We start from the raw sequence: 19,943 nt of genomic DNA, 5'->3' as shown, positions 1-19,943 counted from the left end.
GGTCCGGTAGATTTTTAGTTATGCGAGTGAGTGAGTGAGTGAGTGAGTGAGTCAGTCAGTCAGTGAGTGAGTGCCATTTCGCTTTTATATATATAGATACTATACTGTACTGCTTCCATACCTCTGTTCATGAATACTGTGCTGCATCACATCTCAAAGTACCTATACTAACTTTTTCTAAAAAAACGCATTTTCAAACATCATGTCATCAACAAGAGCTCCTATCTCTTCTGCTACGTTTCAAACGATCATGATATCCCCAAGAAATGATTGTTACACCAAGTTTTTAATCTGGAGAAACGTTTGAAGTGAGATTTGAAACGACAAGTGGAAGACATGGGGGTGGAAGGGGGTGGCAAGACGAAATAAACAGTCCCTTGTGGATAAATTCGACAAGGGTATTAAGGGCATTATACCGGATTGCGTCAGGCTTTCTTTAAGAGGGTGAGGCAACAACTGATTTCTCCTCATCCTTCTTGCATGTCTCTCTAGTCAACTCACTCCTTCTTAGTTTATCACAGTTTTTTCCATCGAAATTCAACTCTCTATTCCATCATGTCTTTCTCCCTAAGTTTTCTCCTTCTTAAGTTTTTCTTAAAAATTCAACTCTCTGTCACTTCATCTCTTTCTTAATCATTCTCATTCTTCAGTAAATTCTTTCTCTCTCATTCAATCCTCTTGTATATCATCATGATCATGACCATCCTCTCTTTTTCTGCTCACTTCTCCTTGTCCAACTCATACTCTATCCTCATGCATCTCTTTCTTCTTCTGTTAGCTCTCTTATTCTTTACTATTCCCTGATATGATTATTTTCGTATTTCTAAGAAGTTTCCTCTTCACTTCACATCTACTACCTCTTCTTTCTACGCCCAATTCTGCTTCCCTTTTTCCTATTTTTCCTTTATCTCAGCCTGAGTTCTACGTCTTTTCCATAATTCATTCTCTAGTTATTACTAGTATCTACCTCTTTCTAGTATCTACGTCTTTTTCATAATTCATTCACTAGTCATTACTAGTATCTACCTCTATTTCATAATTCATTCTCTAGTCATTACTAGTATCTACCTCTGTTCTAAATTTTTCATACTTGTCTTTCTCCTTCCACAGACCATTTCTACTCCTCATTTTCCCTATTCCCCCCCTCTTTCTCATACCCTTACATCACCTTTATTCCTTTCTTCTTCATTCCATGCCATTCTCTCGCATCGTTCTTCTCATTCTATGATCACATCCTCTCTTCCTCCATAATCTATTCCCTCTTTTTTCCCCTTACACACATTAGTTTCTAACATTCTTTTTCACACTCTCATTCAACTCCCAACAATTCTCTTATTCATAATCTTATTCTTAATCAATAATTCAATCAATTCATACTGAAATTTTCTCATTCCCACTTACATATCTAAATTTAATAGATTTACACTCTCATATACTGTACCTCCTGAATTTTCTGAACCCTGCAATTTTCCTCACACAAACTTCTCTCTTCTATTCTCCTACTTTTTTTCTCAACCACTTCCTTCTTTTTGGTTTCTTGTCTTCTCATCTCTCTTACAGAGAGATCACCATCCAGTATCGTCGCAATCAGTGAGCTGCAGTTGCAAGCGCGTCGTAGTCACTTGTAATCTGGTTAAGGAGATTTCAGGGTTTGTGCGCTGGTGGTGAAGAAGAGGAGAGGGGGTTTAGGATGGTCCTACTGCTCGCCTCCGATAACAGCTTTATCGGCATTTGCGCCGACTTCCCAAGTCCTAATCCCCGACTGCTCTGACCTTTCATCCGTTGCCGATTGCGCACACAACCAAATCATTCCGGATTATTGTCGTTCCAGCTCAAAGTCTTTTAATGCTCTTCCAAATTGTTATGATGTGTTATGACTGTAGTAGTTTTAAATTCTTGTTATGTTTATATATTTTATACTGTAGTAGTTATTAATGTCATTCTTATGGTCTTTCCTTGCTATTTTTCTAAGGATCATTCTGGATTTCTTGATAGTTGATTTGTTATTGACTGATTCAGACGTTTTGTTATTTGTTATAATTGATATTATCTTCCTCTTCTTTTATCTCATATTTTTATTCATTTATTGATTCAAGAAAGTTTATTGATTTCGTGCCTTTATTGTTGTTCCAAGTGACCACATGATTTCTGTAAGTTTTTCTTCTCCTGTACGCATTTTGTTATGGAAGTTATTGGCTTTGAAGAGTTTATGTTAGATTTTCTTCTTCTATCATTTAATGAGAGTTATTTTTTGTGAGTGTGCTCTTGTCATATTAGTTCAATAAAAACTATCATTTTAGTTTTTATTGAGTTGCTGTTGCTCATTGCCACCTATGGCTGCTTGTACTCTATGCTTGAGATAGGACTTGGAAGACATATGAAATCAAACCCTTCCCCAGTAAATAGAGCTTCAAAAGACATTTTCAATAATACAGTCATCCGAATCGCTTTTAGAAATAATTAGACAAATTTTATGATATTTTCCGCGATTTCTAGACATGTTCAAAAATAATTAAAATTTCTTGCAAAGTTTTATTTAAACAGTGAAGTATGTAACAATTACAGGAGTAAAGTTGATACTATAATACCATAATATATTCATGGACATTTTTCACTAAATTCCACTTTAACGAAGAAACTCCAATTATCCAAATATCTCATCAACTGTATGGGGTCCAGTCCCCATTGATTTGGATAATTGGAGTTCTACTGTACTAAGTTAATGTTGTGGCTGTAAAACATCACGCTCAGTTGACAATCTGGGAAAACTTCAAGATGGCAAAAGCTGAAAACAAAACTTCCATTGGAGAATCCATTGTTTCCAAACAATCGAACGGCGTGCTCCAAACGTAAGGTGAGACACTTTTCTCAAAGTATTTGTCATTAATCAATGCCATTTGAAAACGAGAAAGCTTTCACGTCACAGTGACACATGGAACACATTGATGAGAAAGCTGATGACTAAGTATCTCCGATATGAGTAAAAGAGAGGGGGGGATGATAGAGAAATATACACAAAAGTGAGAGGAAGGGAAACAGTAGAAAGAGAGAGAGAGTGCTTTAGTGGAAGAGGAATTCGACTAAGTGTATCCAGGATGAGAGAGACAAACTCCCAGAGAGAGAGAGAGTAAAAGAGAAAGATAGAGTGAGTTTAAGGGACAGATCAAGTGTGAGAGAAAGATAGTGTAAGACAGAGAGTGAGGAAGATCTTCTAGTAGAGTGGCGGAGAACAAGCAGTTTATTAAGATGTAACTGGATACATGAGCCATCAGCGAGAGGACATCTTCTCCCTAACTCTCACACACTTCATCACCCTCGCTTTTGTCTACCCTATCTTTCCACTCGACTAGCCCTTCTGCAAACAAAGCTATTCTTTCGACGCCGCGACTCCTACTCTCACTTACTTAATCGATCAACGATTACATCATACGCCACAGATTTCGGTGGCGGGATGACTTTTGTGCAGCACAGATATAAGGCGAACCGCTCACACAGCAGCGAAGCGAGCTGTGATTCATTGCAGTGTTCCACAAAAAATCATCATAGTCGGAGTGTTGAGGATTCATTCATATTCGAGTTGAAAAGGAGGCGAATATTTAATAATGTTTATTGGAATGACTTGAGAAACTGAATTTTTGTCTTATGAGTATTGTGTACTCTTTGGTATAAAGTAGGAATTATTTCAATAGTATAATAAAACAATATTTTACATGGAATGTGACATTCCAAGGTAGATTATGTGGTGTCTTAATCGTCTAATTTGGTATTTTGATATTGAATGAAAACCGCGACAACAGAAAAGTGTGTCCAGAATGTAGAGTAGCTTGATGAGTTGATCTTATCATTCGGTAGAAGATAAATCAACTAACTAACCAACTCAGACTAACCATAACTCACACATAATTTTTCTGTAGAGTCAGTCAATAACAAAATGGGAAATGTGTGTAGACATTTATGTTGTGGTAAATGATAATAATCAATCGACTCTTCCAGATTCCATTTAATTCCAAGCTTTAAGTTATTGTTCTACTATTCTCTCGAAGCTAAAATCAAACCTCATATTTTGATTCAAACCCAAATCATTTGGATACCGTACATTTAGAGAAATCAATATTGATATTTTTTTCTGGTTTCGAAACCAACAACCAAAATATACTTCGATACAATAACCAATCATTTTCAACCGTATAAATTCTTGTGCATGTTTCAATCACCGCACAACACAATAAGAGAGCGAGGGTTGATCCCTACTTGCTTGAGTGTTTGTCGGCTGCCTCATGTAACTTTTACGCGCAACGAGCCAGTCTTCGCGACCTACGACGAAAATGAAAAAGGGCGTTTTGTACGCTCGTTTGTAGAGGATGGAGCTAAAGTGAAATCCTAGAGTGTGAGATTCACTTTGATCTGTCAGCATTGGTTGAATACATAAGCAATGACGTTATTTAGAAGTGATGCTGACAGTTCAAAGTGAATCTCTCGTCGAGTGACGTCACATTAACGTGAATAGTGTCGTCGTTTGGCAGTCAATTTTCGAGCGAGTGAAAAATAAAACGTCAGTGAAGTGTTGCACTATGTTGGCGGGAAACCGCAGAGGGTGCAAAGAAATAGCTCTCAGAAAATGCACCCTTCAAGTAATATACATTTTATTGCTGCCAAACCCCCGTCGAAGAGGAAAGTCTTACAGGGAATTCATACTTCTAAAAAGGCGTTAGGGGACAGAGGTCATGAATGGAGCTGATTTATGGATGAGTGATTGATATTTGTTGGAGGATTAATGAGTGACCATAGAAGAAATATTTTCTACAAGTGTGATTCCCAAAAAAGTGATTGATATTTCTGAGGAGAGCACTCAGTTTTAAGCAGAGAATCCTTTTGCTGCTGATGAAGATCCCAAACCCAATACTCATTTCAGCACTTGATAAAGCAAAAAAGGGCTGAAGAGCGATTTCAACTTGACATCTGAGTTGTAAATGAATGCAAAGATTCAATTTGTGAAACCATTATAAATTGAGGATGGAATCATCCTAGTAGTAGTGACAGCTTGTATCATTGGATATCAACCATAGTAATTATCATAATCAGAGTTACACCTTTTCCACAAATAGCAATTTACATTGACATTTTTTCCCAGCGAGAATAATATTGATGTATATACGCGTGTAAATTTTGAAACCCCTTATAAACTTGAGCAACTGTTCAAGTTTTACACCGCCTGTTGAGTTATGATTTTGAATCACAAAAATCTGGTGTGGCGGACTCACACAACTTTCCTTGCCGTTATGAGAATTGATCACCTGACGCTAGTGTTCACGCCCATCTCAAGTCTACTTATTAACAAAGATCTGAGCCAGCTGGTGACAGGAAAATAACGCTGGAGACATACGAGGACTGCTATCTCTTCATAGTGAATCATTTAATAGAATCAACAGTTGCCAACAGTTTGCAATTGGATAATCACATATTCACATTTTCTCGAATTTCGAGCTTATTTTCAATTTTAGGTGACAATGTTACTGAACAAATTGATCACCTGACGCTAGTGTTCACGCGCATCTCAATTATACTAGTCAAACATCTAAGCCAGCTGGTGACAGGACAATAACGCTGAAGACACACGAGATCTGCTTTCTCTTCATAGTGAATGATTTATCAATAGAATCAACAGTTGCCAACAATTTGCGATTGAATAATCACATTTTCATGAATTTCGAGCTTATTTTCAATTTCAGGTGAAAATGTTACTGAACATTAATTTATTGTAGAGATTTTCATGCTCAATCTTTTCCACTTGAAATTTTTTGTTTGAATTGTATCTGAAGCCTGATAATTGGGAATCTGAAATCAAACTTTGCAAAGATGGGGCGGAGCTCCTGAACGTTTTACAGATATGGGACTTGTGGCAGTTGATAGAGCTTATCAATGACTTTTCTAGGTATGAATTTGATTGGAATCGTTGGAGCCGTTTTCGAGAAAATCGCGAAAAACCCCGTTTTTGACAACATTTTCGCCATTTTAGCCGCCATCTTGAATCGCATTTGATCGAAATTGTTCGTGTCGGATCCTTATAGTGTAAGAACCTTAAGTTCCAAATTTCAAGTCATTCCGTTAATTGGATATCGTGTACACAGATACACTCATACACACACATACAGACCAATACCCAAAAACCACTTTTTTGGACTCAGGGAGCCTTGAAACGTATAGAAATTTAGAAATTGGGTTACCTTAATTTTTTACGGAAATCAATACTTTTCTTACCTATGGTAATAGGGCAAGGAAAGTAAAAAAAATGATACTCCATGTAAAGGAACTAAGAAAGGTTTGAAAAATGAAGCCAGTTTTTCATCATTACGCTGCTTATCCGACTACAGTTGATTTAATCAACGTATCCTGAATCTTCCACACAAAATTTCAATCAAATGAATACTCTTATTGAATCACTTGTAAAGTTGGTCCAAGCTGTGTCGATGAGTATTGGGCAAATCAATGCCGTCATCACAATAAGCCATTTCTATTCAGACTACTTTGGACGAATTCTCTGCAACAGGCTCAAGGCAAAAGAAATATAAAAAAGAGGAGAAGACAGAGAGAGAGAGAAATAGATAGAAAGACCCGTTACAGAGAGGGTTATGAGTGTTTATTGTTTAAAAGGCTGAACGCGCGCGCGTTATGTCCATTAATGTCCTTTCAGCGACATCTGATGACGGTGATGATGATGATGTTTGGAAGCAAGGGAGTTGATGTAGACTACGATAAGTGACAGAGGGTGGATGGAAAAGGGCTGAGGATGCAGCAATCTAATGGCCTAGCTTTGTGCACTTTTTGCTAGCGTGACGACATTAGATGCCATTAGCGGCGTATGATTTTCGTCGATTTGTGACCACAAATTGCTGGCGACTTGTCTGCCTGTACAAAAAACGCTCGCTTTTGCGGCTCCCTAAACTGTGATCAAAGCTGGCGTTATCTCTTACTATCTCCACTTTCTCTTACTATCAACAGTTGTTGTAACATTTCAGTGATGATGCTAACGGAACATTATTGGTTATTCATTATTAGAAAAATTAATTTATAGTTAATCAAGCTGTATACGCATTGAATAAATGAGTGTTTATATCTGCTTATTTCTTTCTATTTTCGACTCTACAGCTCAGCGTAAGCTTTAGCCTCTTCAACTATCTGATTCCATACCAAACTACCTTCTATTTCCAACCTCTGACCTCCATCAATCTCATACCCGCCACCACTTCATCCATCCAACGATTCCTTAGCCTGCCTTTTTGCCTTCTTCCCTCCAATCTACTCTCATATATTTTGGGGCATTCCCTGTTCAGCCATTTTTTCGAGGTGCCCAATCAATTGTAGCCTCTGGGATTTTTAAAGCGTACAATGCCTCCAGCCAGGAAAATATAATTTATTTCGTGGTTTCTCCTCTGCCTCCGTTCACCTCCTCCTATTTTTACACAACACTCTTATCGTGTAAGTGGATATACAAGACTTGGGATTCATTAAATTCAATTGGTCAAATTTTCATTGAAACTAGGTAGGATGAAGCTGTGAAATACAGAAATAATAGTTCAAACATGTCTAACATACCAATAATTATCACTATGAAACTTTTAAAACTACATTCTCACAAATCCTTTTGAGAAAGATTATCGCTCAAACATGAATAAGTTTCACATGAGGACATGCATAAGTGTATTAAACTTAATATTGCAAATTTACCAAGGCTTAATATTATATTGGATAAGTTTTTTTTTACTAATAGTGAGTAGTTTTTTGATTTTGTATTCAAATTTTTCAAATAAATGCACTATTTCTTGAGTTTTTAATTTATCGTGATACATACTGTGATTCATTTAGGGCTGGTTTAGTCTAGCTAAGTCCTAGACTTTAAACAGCTGGAGTCAGAAAATTGGTTTTCCAAAACGGGGCGTAGTCGCAGTCATTGTCATAGTCACGTTTGAATTAAATTTCGAAAAGCTAGAAAATTGAAAACAAGATAAAATAAAGAGAAAATAGTGTAAAGTTTCAGCTATTTTGAATTATTCAGTAATGCCTAATCTCGTCAAGGAAAATCGTTTCCAATTATAGAAATTAAAAAATAAAAACTACGACTACTGTTATAAAAGCTGCGACTACGTCCCGTTTTGGAAAGCCAATTTTCCGACTCCAGCTGTTTGAAGTCTAGGACTTAGCTAAATCCCGAGCTCGGAAACCGTCCCTTAGAGTACCTATAAAATCAACCTTAAAAATTAAAAATTTTCAAATCATTATTCCTGGACCGAAAATCAAGTGATAAAAGCAGTGTGTGATTACATAACCTTACATTTTGGACAACATTAACATTTTTGGAGAGAAATAGTACAGGCTCAGCCTAGTTTTTCCTCCAATGTCATAATTGTATCACGTTTATAGTGTTTCACACAATAAATAAATGAATGAATGAATGTTTGCACCGAAGGCAGAGTATTGAAATGTTCCAGTTTATTATCAAAACATTGTACTTTCGTGATTTACTCTTAAACAGTTGTGGCATATGATGCGTACTATACTACTAGTAGAACAATTATGAGTCAGATGGGAATTAAATAATATAAAATAAATTATTGAGTAAATGTATTATTACTCACCGGCCAAAGAGTGATTGTGCTTTATCCTTGAGGATGGTAAGGGCTGGAAATCCTAACATTGTGAGGTCACCACTCCGCACTACAGGTCAAGGGTCACTTTTCTCCCATTCTCTGGAGCTCACCTGCCAATCAACAAACAATGAAAAAGCAATGAAAAATGAGAAAAACGACAAACTCCTTGAAGTAGTGTGATGAGAGAAATAATGAGAAAATGAAACAGGAAATGGACGCTGACTCAACAGAATTGAGAATTGAAGACATATTTGTGGGAATCATGTGGAATTGTGTATTCAAAGTTGGCTGGATTTCAACGGTGTTAGCGATCTCACACTTCATAAAGGCAAAATACTGTACTAGATAGAAATTCATAGAAAAACTTCCATAAGTGAAAGGCTATTACGATCAAATTATAAATGAACCAACATCAAAATCAATGTTCTCTCATATTGTGACACTCTCAGAGCCCTCTACAAAGCCTGCAAAGTCTACCAAGTCCACTTACAACATTTTGTTGCCTATAATGAGAAAGATGAAGTTCTGAGTTTTTTCTCGTAAATAGAAACAGCTATCAATTTCTTAGGGAAACATCTATCAATTTTTTAGGGAAACAGCTATCAATTTTTTAGGGATATTGCAGCTCTTTGCAAATGGTGACCGTGTTAACCAATAATTAAGTAATTTCGAAATACATTGGTCCAGCTAGATCAACCTGTTCATAGACTGATGCCGGATTGTCTCATGGGTTCGAATTCTGGAACTCATGGATTTTAGATCATGTCATGATCAAGTAATCATGTCATGATTACACATGCAAATTTTAATTCGCTATAATAGAGTGATTTCAATTTATAATCCATCTAAAAAAATTATTGCTATTAAATTTTCTTGATTCCCTCGAATCGAATTTATCCTCAAGCATAATATTAGAAGGTATATTTGAAATGTACTCGTTCAAAGAAATTGCGGCTATATTATTTTACATGAGATGAGGGCTTGCGTGTGATTGGTTATATTTGATTCAGTTATTAGTTTCCAGTTCCATCATAACTTGCATCATCAATAGTAGTAATCATCGAGAAAGTAGGATATGATGAATAAGTCTAAATAGCCTAACGAATAGTTGGGATTGTGTAGTCAGTTGATTTGTATTATCAGTTGACTGGAGTTTCTAGTAGGTGTTTCTCATAGCTCCAATTTTAAATGGTTAACAATTTTAATGAATAACTGATTTTTGAGAATTGAGTTTGTCTAGAAGCTATCTACTCGTGTAGCTTTGAGGTGGATTTCCACATATCAGTTTTAGTGTATGTGTCCGGTACAGTGAAAATATTATTTCCATAATATTATATTCTCATTGATACCCGCTAGGCCGGGCTTAGTGGGAATAGTCCCATTAAAAATACTCATGGGAATAATATTTTAACTGTACCTGACAAGTAGAACACTGATACTGATACTTGGAAATCTATCTTTATAGTTTTAGTATGGAGTAACAACACTAGATTGGTTATTAAATGGTTCTAGTTAGATCACTACCTCTGTAAACAAAGCCATAGTGCATTCAGGTGACGTCAGCACAGGTTGGGCTCCTACACTAATAAAGATTTGAGGATTTCAGCTGATCTATATCAGCTATTGTTTCTATTGGTGTAGGAACCCTACCTGTGCTGAAGTTACCATCATCCACCTGTCATGCACTACAGCTTTGTTTACGGAGGTTTAAGGTGGTTAGATTCGATTTCGCAGCTATCAGCTATCAGTGCTTGGAGGGTTGCATTTTACTACTCCTTGCTATGAAAGTTGCATAACCTACGCCTTCAATATTCGGGATACTGTAGTACAGTACTATGTACTACTTTTAGTCCAGTCACTATATACATTGGTGCATGCAATTTATATTGCAGTTCTGATTTTTTAATATATTATTTGGGTACATAAGAGGAGTCCAGAACCAATTTCTTCATGCAAAATCTCCTCGTGCTAGATACAGAGTGAAAGACAAATAGTCCAGTCAATATAGACATAAAAAGGGGGTGTGCTTGCAATTTATATTGTAGTTCTGATTTTTCAATATATTATTTGGGTACATGAGAGGAGTCCAGAACCAATTTCTCCATGCAAAATCTCCTCGTGCTAGATACAGGGTGGCCCAAAAACCTCGTATTTTCGGCTAATTTTTCAGTTTTCAGCTATTTCTGCCAGTTATCGTGATCAGACAGAGAAATTTGCTCTTTGTGTATTTGGCCATTTTTAGTGTATTGGAATATGGGCTTAAGAACACTCAACAATAAATTTTCCATTCTCCGACCGAATTTGACTTATGATGCATGATTTTGGACCGCCTTGACGAGCCGAGAAGAATGAAGTTTAAGACGATGAAATCTGTGTATTGTGTCAAAAGTTATAAGTGTTTGAAATTTTGATCCTTGAGGTGTCCTTAAGCGCGCCTCCCAACTAGGAAATACTGAAATGAAGTACATGTAACGGGTGATTCTCATAGAACATAATCTCATGAACTTATGTCATTGTGCGAAATATCAATGTGAGGACAATGTAGTTGGTGATGATGTTTGAAGCTGAAAATTAGATGTTTTTCACAATACAAGGAGCATTGTTGTCAGGTGTACCTGGAAATCTATACGAGGAAGAGCGCACTACAGATTGTAGAGAACAAAAATACGCCCAGAGTGACTTTGAATTATACATCTAAATGTTTACAATCGGAAGATATTGTTGATCAAAAACTTAAATTCATCAAAATTGATTTTTTCCTCAAATTTCACTAATTTTTGAAAAATCATAACTCAATACTCATTGGAGATAGAGAGTTCCAAATGATCTCATTTTATTCAAGATTTTATAATCTAAAAAAAGGCGAGAGCGAATTTTTCCGTCCGATCACGGTTATTGGCAGAAATAGCTGAAAACTGGAAAATGAGCTGAAAATACGAGTTTTTTGGGCCACTCTGTATCTAGCACAAGGAAATTTTGCATGAAGAAATTGGTTCTGGACTTCTCTTATGTACCCAAATAATATATTGAAAAGTCAGAACTACAATATAAATTGCAAGCACACCTCAATTTTTATGTCTATATTGACTGGACTATTTGTCTTTTACTATGATTCTGAAGACGGATCTCGGGATAATAATAAAATTTTCTGTCACTTTACGTTAGTATTACCATTACGTATAACGCTAGTAAAGTAAAAATGATCAATCGGCTCGATAATATGGAATATGAAGTCTACCCAACAAAAATGAAGGTTTTAATCATGAAGGCTAAAATTTTCACAAGTACCACACACTAACTAGGTATATTGTTGATATTTTTTTTTATTTAGGTACTGTCCATTTCAAAATCTAACTGGGATAACCTGTATTTGGATGGATTGATGAATTCAAAATGTTTTTAAGTTATAGAGTCAGTTCATTTAGATCTTGAAAAGAGTTTTCATGGATGGAAGATCTTATTGAAATTGTAGATCAACCAACTTCTGGGATATTATTACTTTATACTTCATAGCGCTCATCGAATTTCCATTAAATATGGCTGTTTACCCTGTTGTCAATATGTGCGGTAGCAGAAGTCAACGGTGTGATTCACAGCATTTAATTTGGATTTTCGCTCAATAATAAATACTTTATACTCTATTTAAAATAATTATTATAAAGTTTCCATACATGTAAAAGTGTTCAACTTCATTCAATTTAAATCACTTTCTTAGATTTGAATATACAACCTATTTAGTTTTCATTCAAACTAGAGAGAATCAGAAGCACACCTCATTCTTTCTGAATGACAAAAAATGATATCTCATTGACATTCTCATATTTGAGAATTCATTTCATGGTTAGACCCCAAAATCAAGTCATATTTTCAATGTCATACATTTTCAATGTATAATTATTGATATTTACTAGTAGTTCTGTGAACAGTAGACCTCGCGCAGTTATAACGACGTCCCAAACCATAAGCACATCCACACTGATACACTAACTATTTATCTGATCAGATCATGCTTACACAAGATTTAATTATCATATAACTCTTTCCGGAATTTAGCGCGAGAAAACCAGAAGACATCTAGGCACCCAGACGAGCTGTTATAAGTTCTTTGCATCCTATTTAATAGTGCATAAAATTGCATTCAATGAGGCATGCAATTTATAGTCTACACAGCTGCTAATTTTTTTACCAAGTTACATTGAGATATTGAATTGCATGCGTCATGGCATGCAATTTATAGTCAACTCGACAGCTGATTTTTATGATGAATAATTTATTCAATAGTCTGATTTTCACTCTAATATTGACGTATGAAGGAGGCTCCTTTTTCCCTTTATATTATCCTTGAAATGCGAAATTTCCAAAAACCTTGTATATACGTCGACGCGCAATTTAAAAAGGAACATACCAGTCAAATTTCATGAAAATCTATTACCGCGTTTCGCCGTAAATGCGCAACATATAAATATATAAACATTTAAACATTAGGAGAAATGCCAAACCGTCGACTTGAATCTTAGACCTCACTTCGCTCGGTCATTAATCTAGGAGTTCACAAAACGCCATCTTCTAAATATCCATTCCTAAAATGTTTGTCTATCCTGGTAAGCTTTTTTGATTTCACCAATTATTAGATAAGTAGTAAGTTGATGAAATTTTCAAATAATTATACACTCATGATTAATTCAATGATATTACAGATTTCCTGAGTGACTTGGAATCGATCCTGAATGAATTAAGAGGGCAACAAGTCATATGTGCCGGAGACATGAATATTAACACCCTTCAAATTCGTCCACATCATCAATTGAATGACTACTGCGATCTTCTAAGCGAGCATGGGCTCAGACTCTGCATTAAACAAGCAACCAGAACTACAACAGAAACTGCATCTTGCATAGATCACATTGCTACCAACTCCAGAGATAATCTTTTTCCAATCATTTATGAATCAACAATAACTGACCACTTCACCACAATTCTAGGAGTGCAACATATTTCGAGAAATAGTGCAAATGAAACTGGAACACATGAAATAAACGAGAAAATAGACATTAATAGCTTGAAGAATGAACTGCTGAATGAGGAGTGGATTCATGTTTTAGAAGATAATAATCCAGATACATCTTATGACACCTTCTTATCAACTCTGAGACAACATATACAAAATAATATCAAGCAGCATCGGCGGCAGAAGAAGTACAAACCCATCAAACCATGGATCACCAGAGGTATAGTAGCAGCAATAAGAACCAGAAATCTTCTCAACAAAAGAAGAAAGGAAGACCCAACAACATTAACTTAACCAACTTCTATCGTCGGTATAGGAATACACTCACAGCTTTAATTCATGAAACAAGGGACCAATACTATAGAGAGAAATTGTATGAAGCTGGAAAGGATAATAAAAAAATGTGGAAAGTAATCAAAGATGCTACTGACTCTAAATCAAAAACAAAAATGAAATTGAATGCTATTAAAATAGTTGATAGGATTTTCAATCTAAAGGAAAATCCAGAAACTGTGCTCAACCACATGAATAACTTTTCACAAATGTAGGTGAAGAAATGGCGGATACAATAATAGATTCCTTAAGAAAACCACTAGACCAAATCATATCCCAATATAAACCTGTTACAAGAACTCTACACTCCATCTACTTTCACCCAGTAACTGAAGATGAGCTTCTTGAAGCTATTGGTAGTTTGCGAAATGACAGTGCTCCAGGACTTGATGGAATCAATAATAGAACATTGAAGTCGATAAAAAATGTAATTGTAAAACCATTAATTCACATATTTAATTTAAGTCTGTCAAAAGGAATTTTTCCAAAAGCTATGAAAGAGACATGTGTTAGACCATTACATAAAGGAGGCGACAAAACAAATGCCACCAATTACAGGCCTATTTCACTTATAAGCAATATTTCTAAGATTTTGGAAAAACTGGTAAAGAAACGTCTTGTGAATTACATGGAAAAAAACAACTTACTATCTAGGAATCAATTTGGTTTTCGTGAGGGGAGGAGTACAGAAGATGCGGTATTAGAATTGTCAAATTTTGTCACAGATAAGCTAGAAAATAACAAAAAATGTGCAACAGTGTTCCTGGACCTAGCAAAAGCTTTTGACACTGTTAATCACAGTTTGCTGCTGAAGAAATTAGAAGCCATGGGAATTAGAGGAGTTCCTCTAGCATGGTTTAGATCATACCTCTGTGACCGGCGTCAAAAAGTCAAAGTTGAAGAACATCTCAGTTCAGAGGGAACGATGAAGTTTGGGATTCCCCAAGGAACAGTTCTTGGGCCAATTCTGTATTTGGCATATGCAAATGAGCTATGTTCAATTAAGATAAGAGGAAGAGTAATAGCTTTTGCTGATGATACGTGTATACTATTTGAAGGAAACACCTGGGAGGAAGTTTTTAATCTGGCACAGGAAGAATTGCTCTTTGTGTATTTGGCCATTTTTAGTGTATTGGAATATGGGCTTAAGAACACTCAACAATAAATTTTCCATTCTCCGACCGAATTTGACTTATGATGCATGATTTTGGACCGCCTTGACGAGCCGAGAAGAATGAAGTTTAAGACGATGAAATCTGTGTATTGTGTCAAAAGTTATAAGTGTTTGAAATTTTGATCCTTGAGGTGTCCTTAAGCGCGCCTCCCAACTAGGAAATACTGAAATGAAGTACATGTAACGGGTGATTCTCATAGAACATAATCTCATGAACTTATGTCATTGTGCGAAATATCAATGTGAGGACAATGTAGTTGGTGATGATGTTTGAAGCTGAAAATTAGATGTTTTTCACAATACAAGGAGCATTGTTGTCAGGTGTACCTGGATATCTATACGAGTAGAGCGCACTACAGATTGTAGAGAACAAAAATACGCCTAGAGGGAATTATACATCTAAATGTTAACAATCGGAAGATATTGTTGATCAAAAACTTAAATTCATCAAAATTGATTTTTTCCTCAAATTTCACTAATTTTTGAAATATCATAACTCAGTACTCATTGGAAATAGAGAGTTCCAAATGATCTCATTTTATTCAAGATTTTATAATCTAAAAAAAAGCGAGAGCAAATTTTTCTGTCCGATCACGGTTATTGGCAGAAATAGCTGAAAACTGGAAAATGAGCTGAAAATACGAGATTTTTGGGCCACTATGTATCTAGCACAAGGAAATTTTGCATGAAGAAATTGGTTCTGGACTTCTCTTATGTACCCAAATAATATATTGAAAAATCAGAACTACAATATAAATTGCAAGCACACCTCCCTTTTTATGTCTATATTGACTGGGCTATTTGTCTTTTACTATGATTCTGAAGACGGATCTCGGGATAATAATAAAATTTTCTGTCACTTTACGTTAGTATTACCATTACGTATAACACTAGTAAAGTAAAAATGATCAATCGGCTCGATAATATGGAATATGGAGTCTACCCAACACAAATGAAGGTTTTAATCATGAAGGCTAAAATTTTCACAAGTACCACACATCAACTAGACATATCGTTGATAAATTTATTATTCAGGTACTGTTCATTTCAAAATCTGACTGGGATAACCTGTATTTGAATGGATTGATGAATTCAAAATGTTTTTAAGTTATAGAGTCAGTTCATTTAGAACTTGAAAAGAGTTTTCATGTATGGAAGATCTTATAGAAATTGTAGATCAACCAACTTCTGGGATATTATTACTTTATACTTTATAGCGCTCATCGAATTTCCATATGGCTATTTACCCTGTTGTCAACATGTGCGGTAGCAGAAGTCAACGGGGTGATTTACAGCATTTTATTTGGATTTTCGCTTAGTAATAATTACTTTATACTTTATTTTAAATAATTATTATAAAGTTTCCATACATGTAAGAGTGTTCAACTTCATTGAATTAAAATCACTTAAAGAATATACTTATTATACTTATAATAATTATTAGATTTGAATATACAACCTATATAGTTTTCATTCATACTAGAGAGAATCAGAAGCACGCCTCATTCTTTCTGAATAACAAAAAATGATATCTCATTGATATTCTCATATTTGAGAATTCATTTTATGGTTAGACCCCATAGAATATGATGTCCATGCATTAAATTTACATTTTGAAAAGTACTGTGCATAAAAATATTTGTAAAAAATCAAGAACTAAATAGATTATTTGACACAAGCAATGATTTGATGAAACTCAACCAATAGCTATTTTAATGATAAGAATTGATTAATATACCTGAAGAAAACTATTTCACTCCCGATGATATTGAACGATCTGTGATTGGAAGCATAGTTCTCAATCACCCGTAACTTACAATCACAAGATTTGAAATGAATTCCTGATGATTACTTCTCGAATTGAATAGGTTCAAAAACTATCATGGCAGAGTCTTTACTGTATTATGCCAATGAATTTATTACAAGTCTAAAATCAAAAGAAGTGATTGAAGTTGCTCTTCAAACTCAATTTCAAAATTTATAAAGAAAAAATAATTATATTTCATTTGAAGTATCGCGAATTGCATAACATATTTCATTGATTAAATTCTCATTCATTCCAAATAATGGATTCTATTGATTAATTACAACTTACAAACTGATTGACTCCACATTGAATATGATACGAGACAAATTTGCTATGAGTTATTGATTATGCTATTAAGTTTTTAAAACTTTTTATTTTCTTTATCAATTTTCTATTTTTCCAGCTCCACACTAAATTATGTGATACAGAATCATCAAATTCAAATTAAAAACAATAATCAGGGGAGAAAGGAAGTGGAATAAATTCGAGTACAATTTCGAGTATTAAATATAATATGAACTGGACTTTTATAATTACTCTAATTACTGGGTTAAACTTACAATATTCTGAAAATCAAGCAAAAATTGTAAATAAGTTAAGAAATATGTTTAATGCAACAAAAGTGGACTTTTTAATGTTTTGAATTGACAATTATATTGATTTTTTGAAATTGAGTATGAACTTTACAGAATCCCTCGCAAATAAACCTCTGGTAACATGCTTAAATGAAGGAAAACAACGAAATATGGAACCTATATTTATGAGCACATAATAGAGTGCGCGCTAATCGGAAAAAATAAGCCAAGAAATGATAATAATTGAATGAAAATTTTGAAATATAGCAGAGAAAATGCGGAGAATTACCTTGCAGTGAGCATTTGGCGCCAGGGTTGAAAGGACTCAGCCCGAGCTGACTTTCCCGGGTTTGGCGCCTGCGCTGTGAGGGTGTTGTGAGCGAGGCCTGCCATTGGCCGACCGAGTCTCCATTCGCTGTTACATTGTGGCCAATCAGGACGCTGCTCGGAAAGTGTTGCGCAATGTATCAGTGGGGTGGGAGGGGGTGAACTTTCCACTCGACAAGGAAGGGGACAAGCCGAGATTTTGGGGACCGCATTCTGGGACCCCCTCGCTTCTCCCCCACCCCCCGCCAAGACCACTGCATCGACCCGTGAAGGTGGTTTGATTCTACCCACCCTCTCTCACACACTCTCTCACAAGCATTCTCACTCTATCATTGTCTCTCACAGTCGAGTAGAGACCCTGTTAACGAGGAAATACAGAAAGGGTTTGTAAAAGCCAAGTCGCTAATATTCAGAAGAGTTTTTTCCAATTTTTAATCATTATCCATTCTTTTATATTATTTTCTCATTAGTAGTTTATACTGGATACTCTATATATGATAGTAATAACGCAAAGCCTACAAATTCCTCACTTTCAACAAAAATTTTAAATGAAATTATTCCAATTAACGCAAGCATTCGTTTCATTCGTTTCTTGTATTAACAAGAATAGTTTACGGTAGACCTTACATTTGTGAATTCCAAATATTGTATTGAGTTTTCTATGAGAATAAAAGTATTTTGCTGTTACTATGTTTACAATAAGAACTTTTTTATAATCATAGAGAAATTGGTGTTTTTATTCACACAAATATAATATTGAAAAATCATAATTTGAATTTCATGCATACCAGAGTAGCACTTATCAAAATCTGTGTTGGTTGATCACTAATTATCATTTTCCTAACGTTAGGGTCGTTTCAAACTAACATTTTTTCCTAAACATCAGCCCTATTGTTCTATTTTTGGTTTGAATACTCAATAAAACTTATGCATCGCTCATGTAATCTCGCAAGTACTCTTCAGATTAGACTGGACGATCATGTATCATATCTTCTATGTGTATCATATTCATGTTTAACTGTTTCAAGATAACGATGATAACTTGATAAAAATCGAACTAGAACTAGACCATTTTTTCCCAAGAACTGCTTAAATTAGTTCAAATAATAAAAACCTTTGAAACCGAAAAAATCTACCTATTCAGCCAAATCAAAGCAGTTTTCACAGTTTTCTAACTGGAAATCGATCAAAAAAATCAATTTCAACCTCATTATTAATCATGTAGCCAATTTCAATTTTTTTAATAATTCAACCTCATTAAACTGGAAATCGATCATAAAATCAATTCATTTCAACCTCATTATTAATCATGTAGCCAATATCAATTTTTTTAATTATTCAACCTCATTAAACTGGAAATCGATCATAAAATCAATTTATTTCAACCTCATTATTAATCATGTAGCCAATTTCAATTTTTTTCGGAGCGTGGAGATCAACTACTATTCCATTAGTTGACACCATCATTATTGGAAAATGCATCTGTGAGTAGAAAATAGTTTCATTCTATTATACTGCGCTTTCTTCCAAGTCAATTTAAGAACATTATTGCCTCTATACTGACAATAACCAACAAATGGTATCTACTGGTCTATTCAGAAAGTTTTCAGCCGAAATTTCACCAATTAGGACGTAGAACATAGCCTATAGGTGTATCAATCAGAACAGGATAATATTGTCTTCGATCCTCCGCCTTTACAAAATTTGACATTCAAAATCAAAAGTCCGTCATTTCCGAATTTAACATACTAATCAAGAATGGGCATGACGTCATATTACTTAAATGGAGATTCTTTGAACTTTTTTGAGTTATTATTGGGTTTGATCATAGGTATTGAGGAATCACGAATACCCTAACAGCATATAATATCATACGTCTGCAGGTTTGAGGGAAATGATAAGAATCAACCCAGAGAAATCTCCACTTGATATCAGTTCTTCATCCTACCAGCTAATTGCTACACCGCATGAAATTGCATACAAGTCAACGAGACTGGGAAACGTTTAAAATAGATTCTCCACTTGTCATCGACAATTTGTGAGAATATTGAGACTGCGTTGGTGTGTATCAGGC

At 35.1% G+C, this 19,943-nt stretch overlaps 1 protein-coding gene across 2 annotated transcripts in view; it reads right to left on the bottom strand.

Moving 5' to 3' along the window:
- LOC111043828 (vesicular glutamate transporter 1-like) overlaps positions 1-17,907 on the bottom strand; it is a 120,313-nt gene extending 102,406 nt beyond the window's left edge. Inside the window, exons 1-2 of one of the 2 annotated variants that reach the window (XM_039428521.1) lie at positions 17,832-17,907; positions 8,634-8,755 (exon numbers count right to left, since the gene is read on the bottom strand). In XM_039428521.1, coding sequence (XP_039284455.1) covers positions 8,634-8,692 — 59 coding nt within the window. In that variant the 5' untranslated portion in view covers positions 8,693-8,755; positions 17,832-17,907. Of the gene's footprint in view, positions 1-8,633; positions 8,756-16,898; positions 17,107-17,831 lie in introns of those variants that run through there. The other variant, XM_039428522.1, reaches the window with a different exon arrangement.
- Between the last annotated feature and the right edge of the window lie 2,036 nt (positions 17,908-19,943).

The sequence above is a fragment of the Nilaparvata lugens genome, chromosome 5, assembly GCF_014356525.2.
Source record: "Nilaparvata lugens isolate BPH chromosome 5, ASM1435652v1, whole genome shotgun sequence".
Classification (NCBI taxonomy): domain Eukaryota; kingdom Metazoa; phylum Arthropoda; class Insecta; order Hemiptera; family Delphacidae; genus Nilaparvata; species Nilaparvata lugens.
The sequence above is the reverse complement of the archived record's forward strand: the minus strand, read 5'-3'. Positions and strand labels throughout refer to the sequence as shown.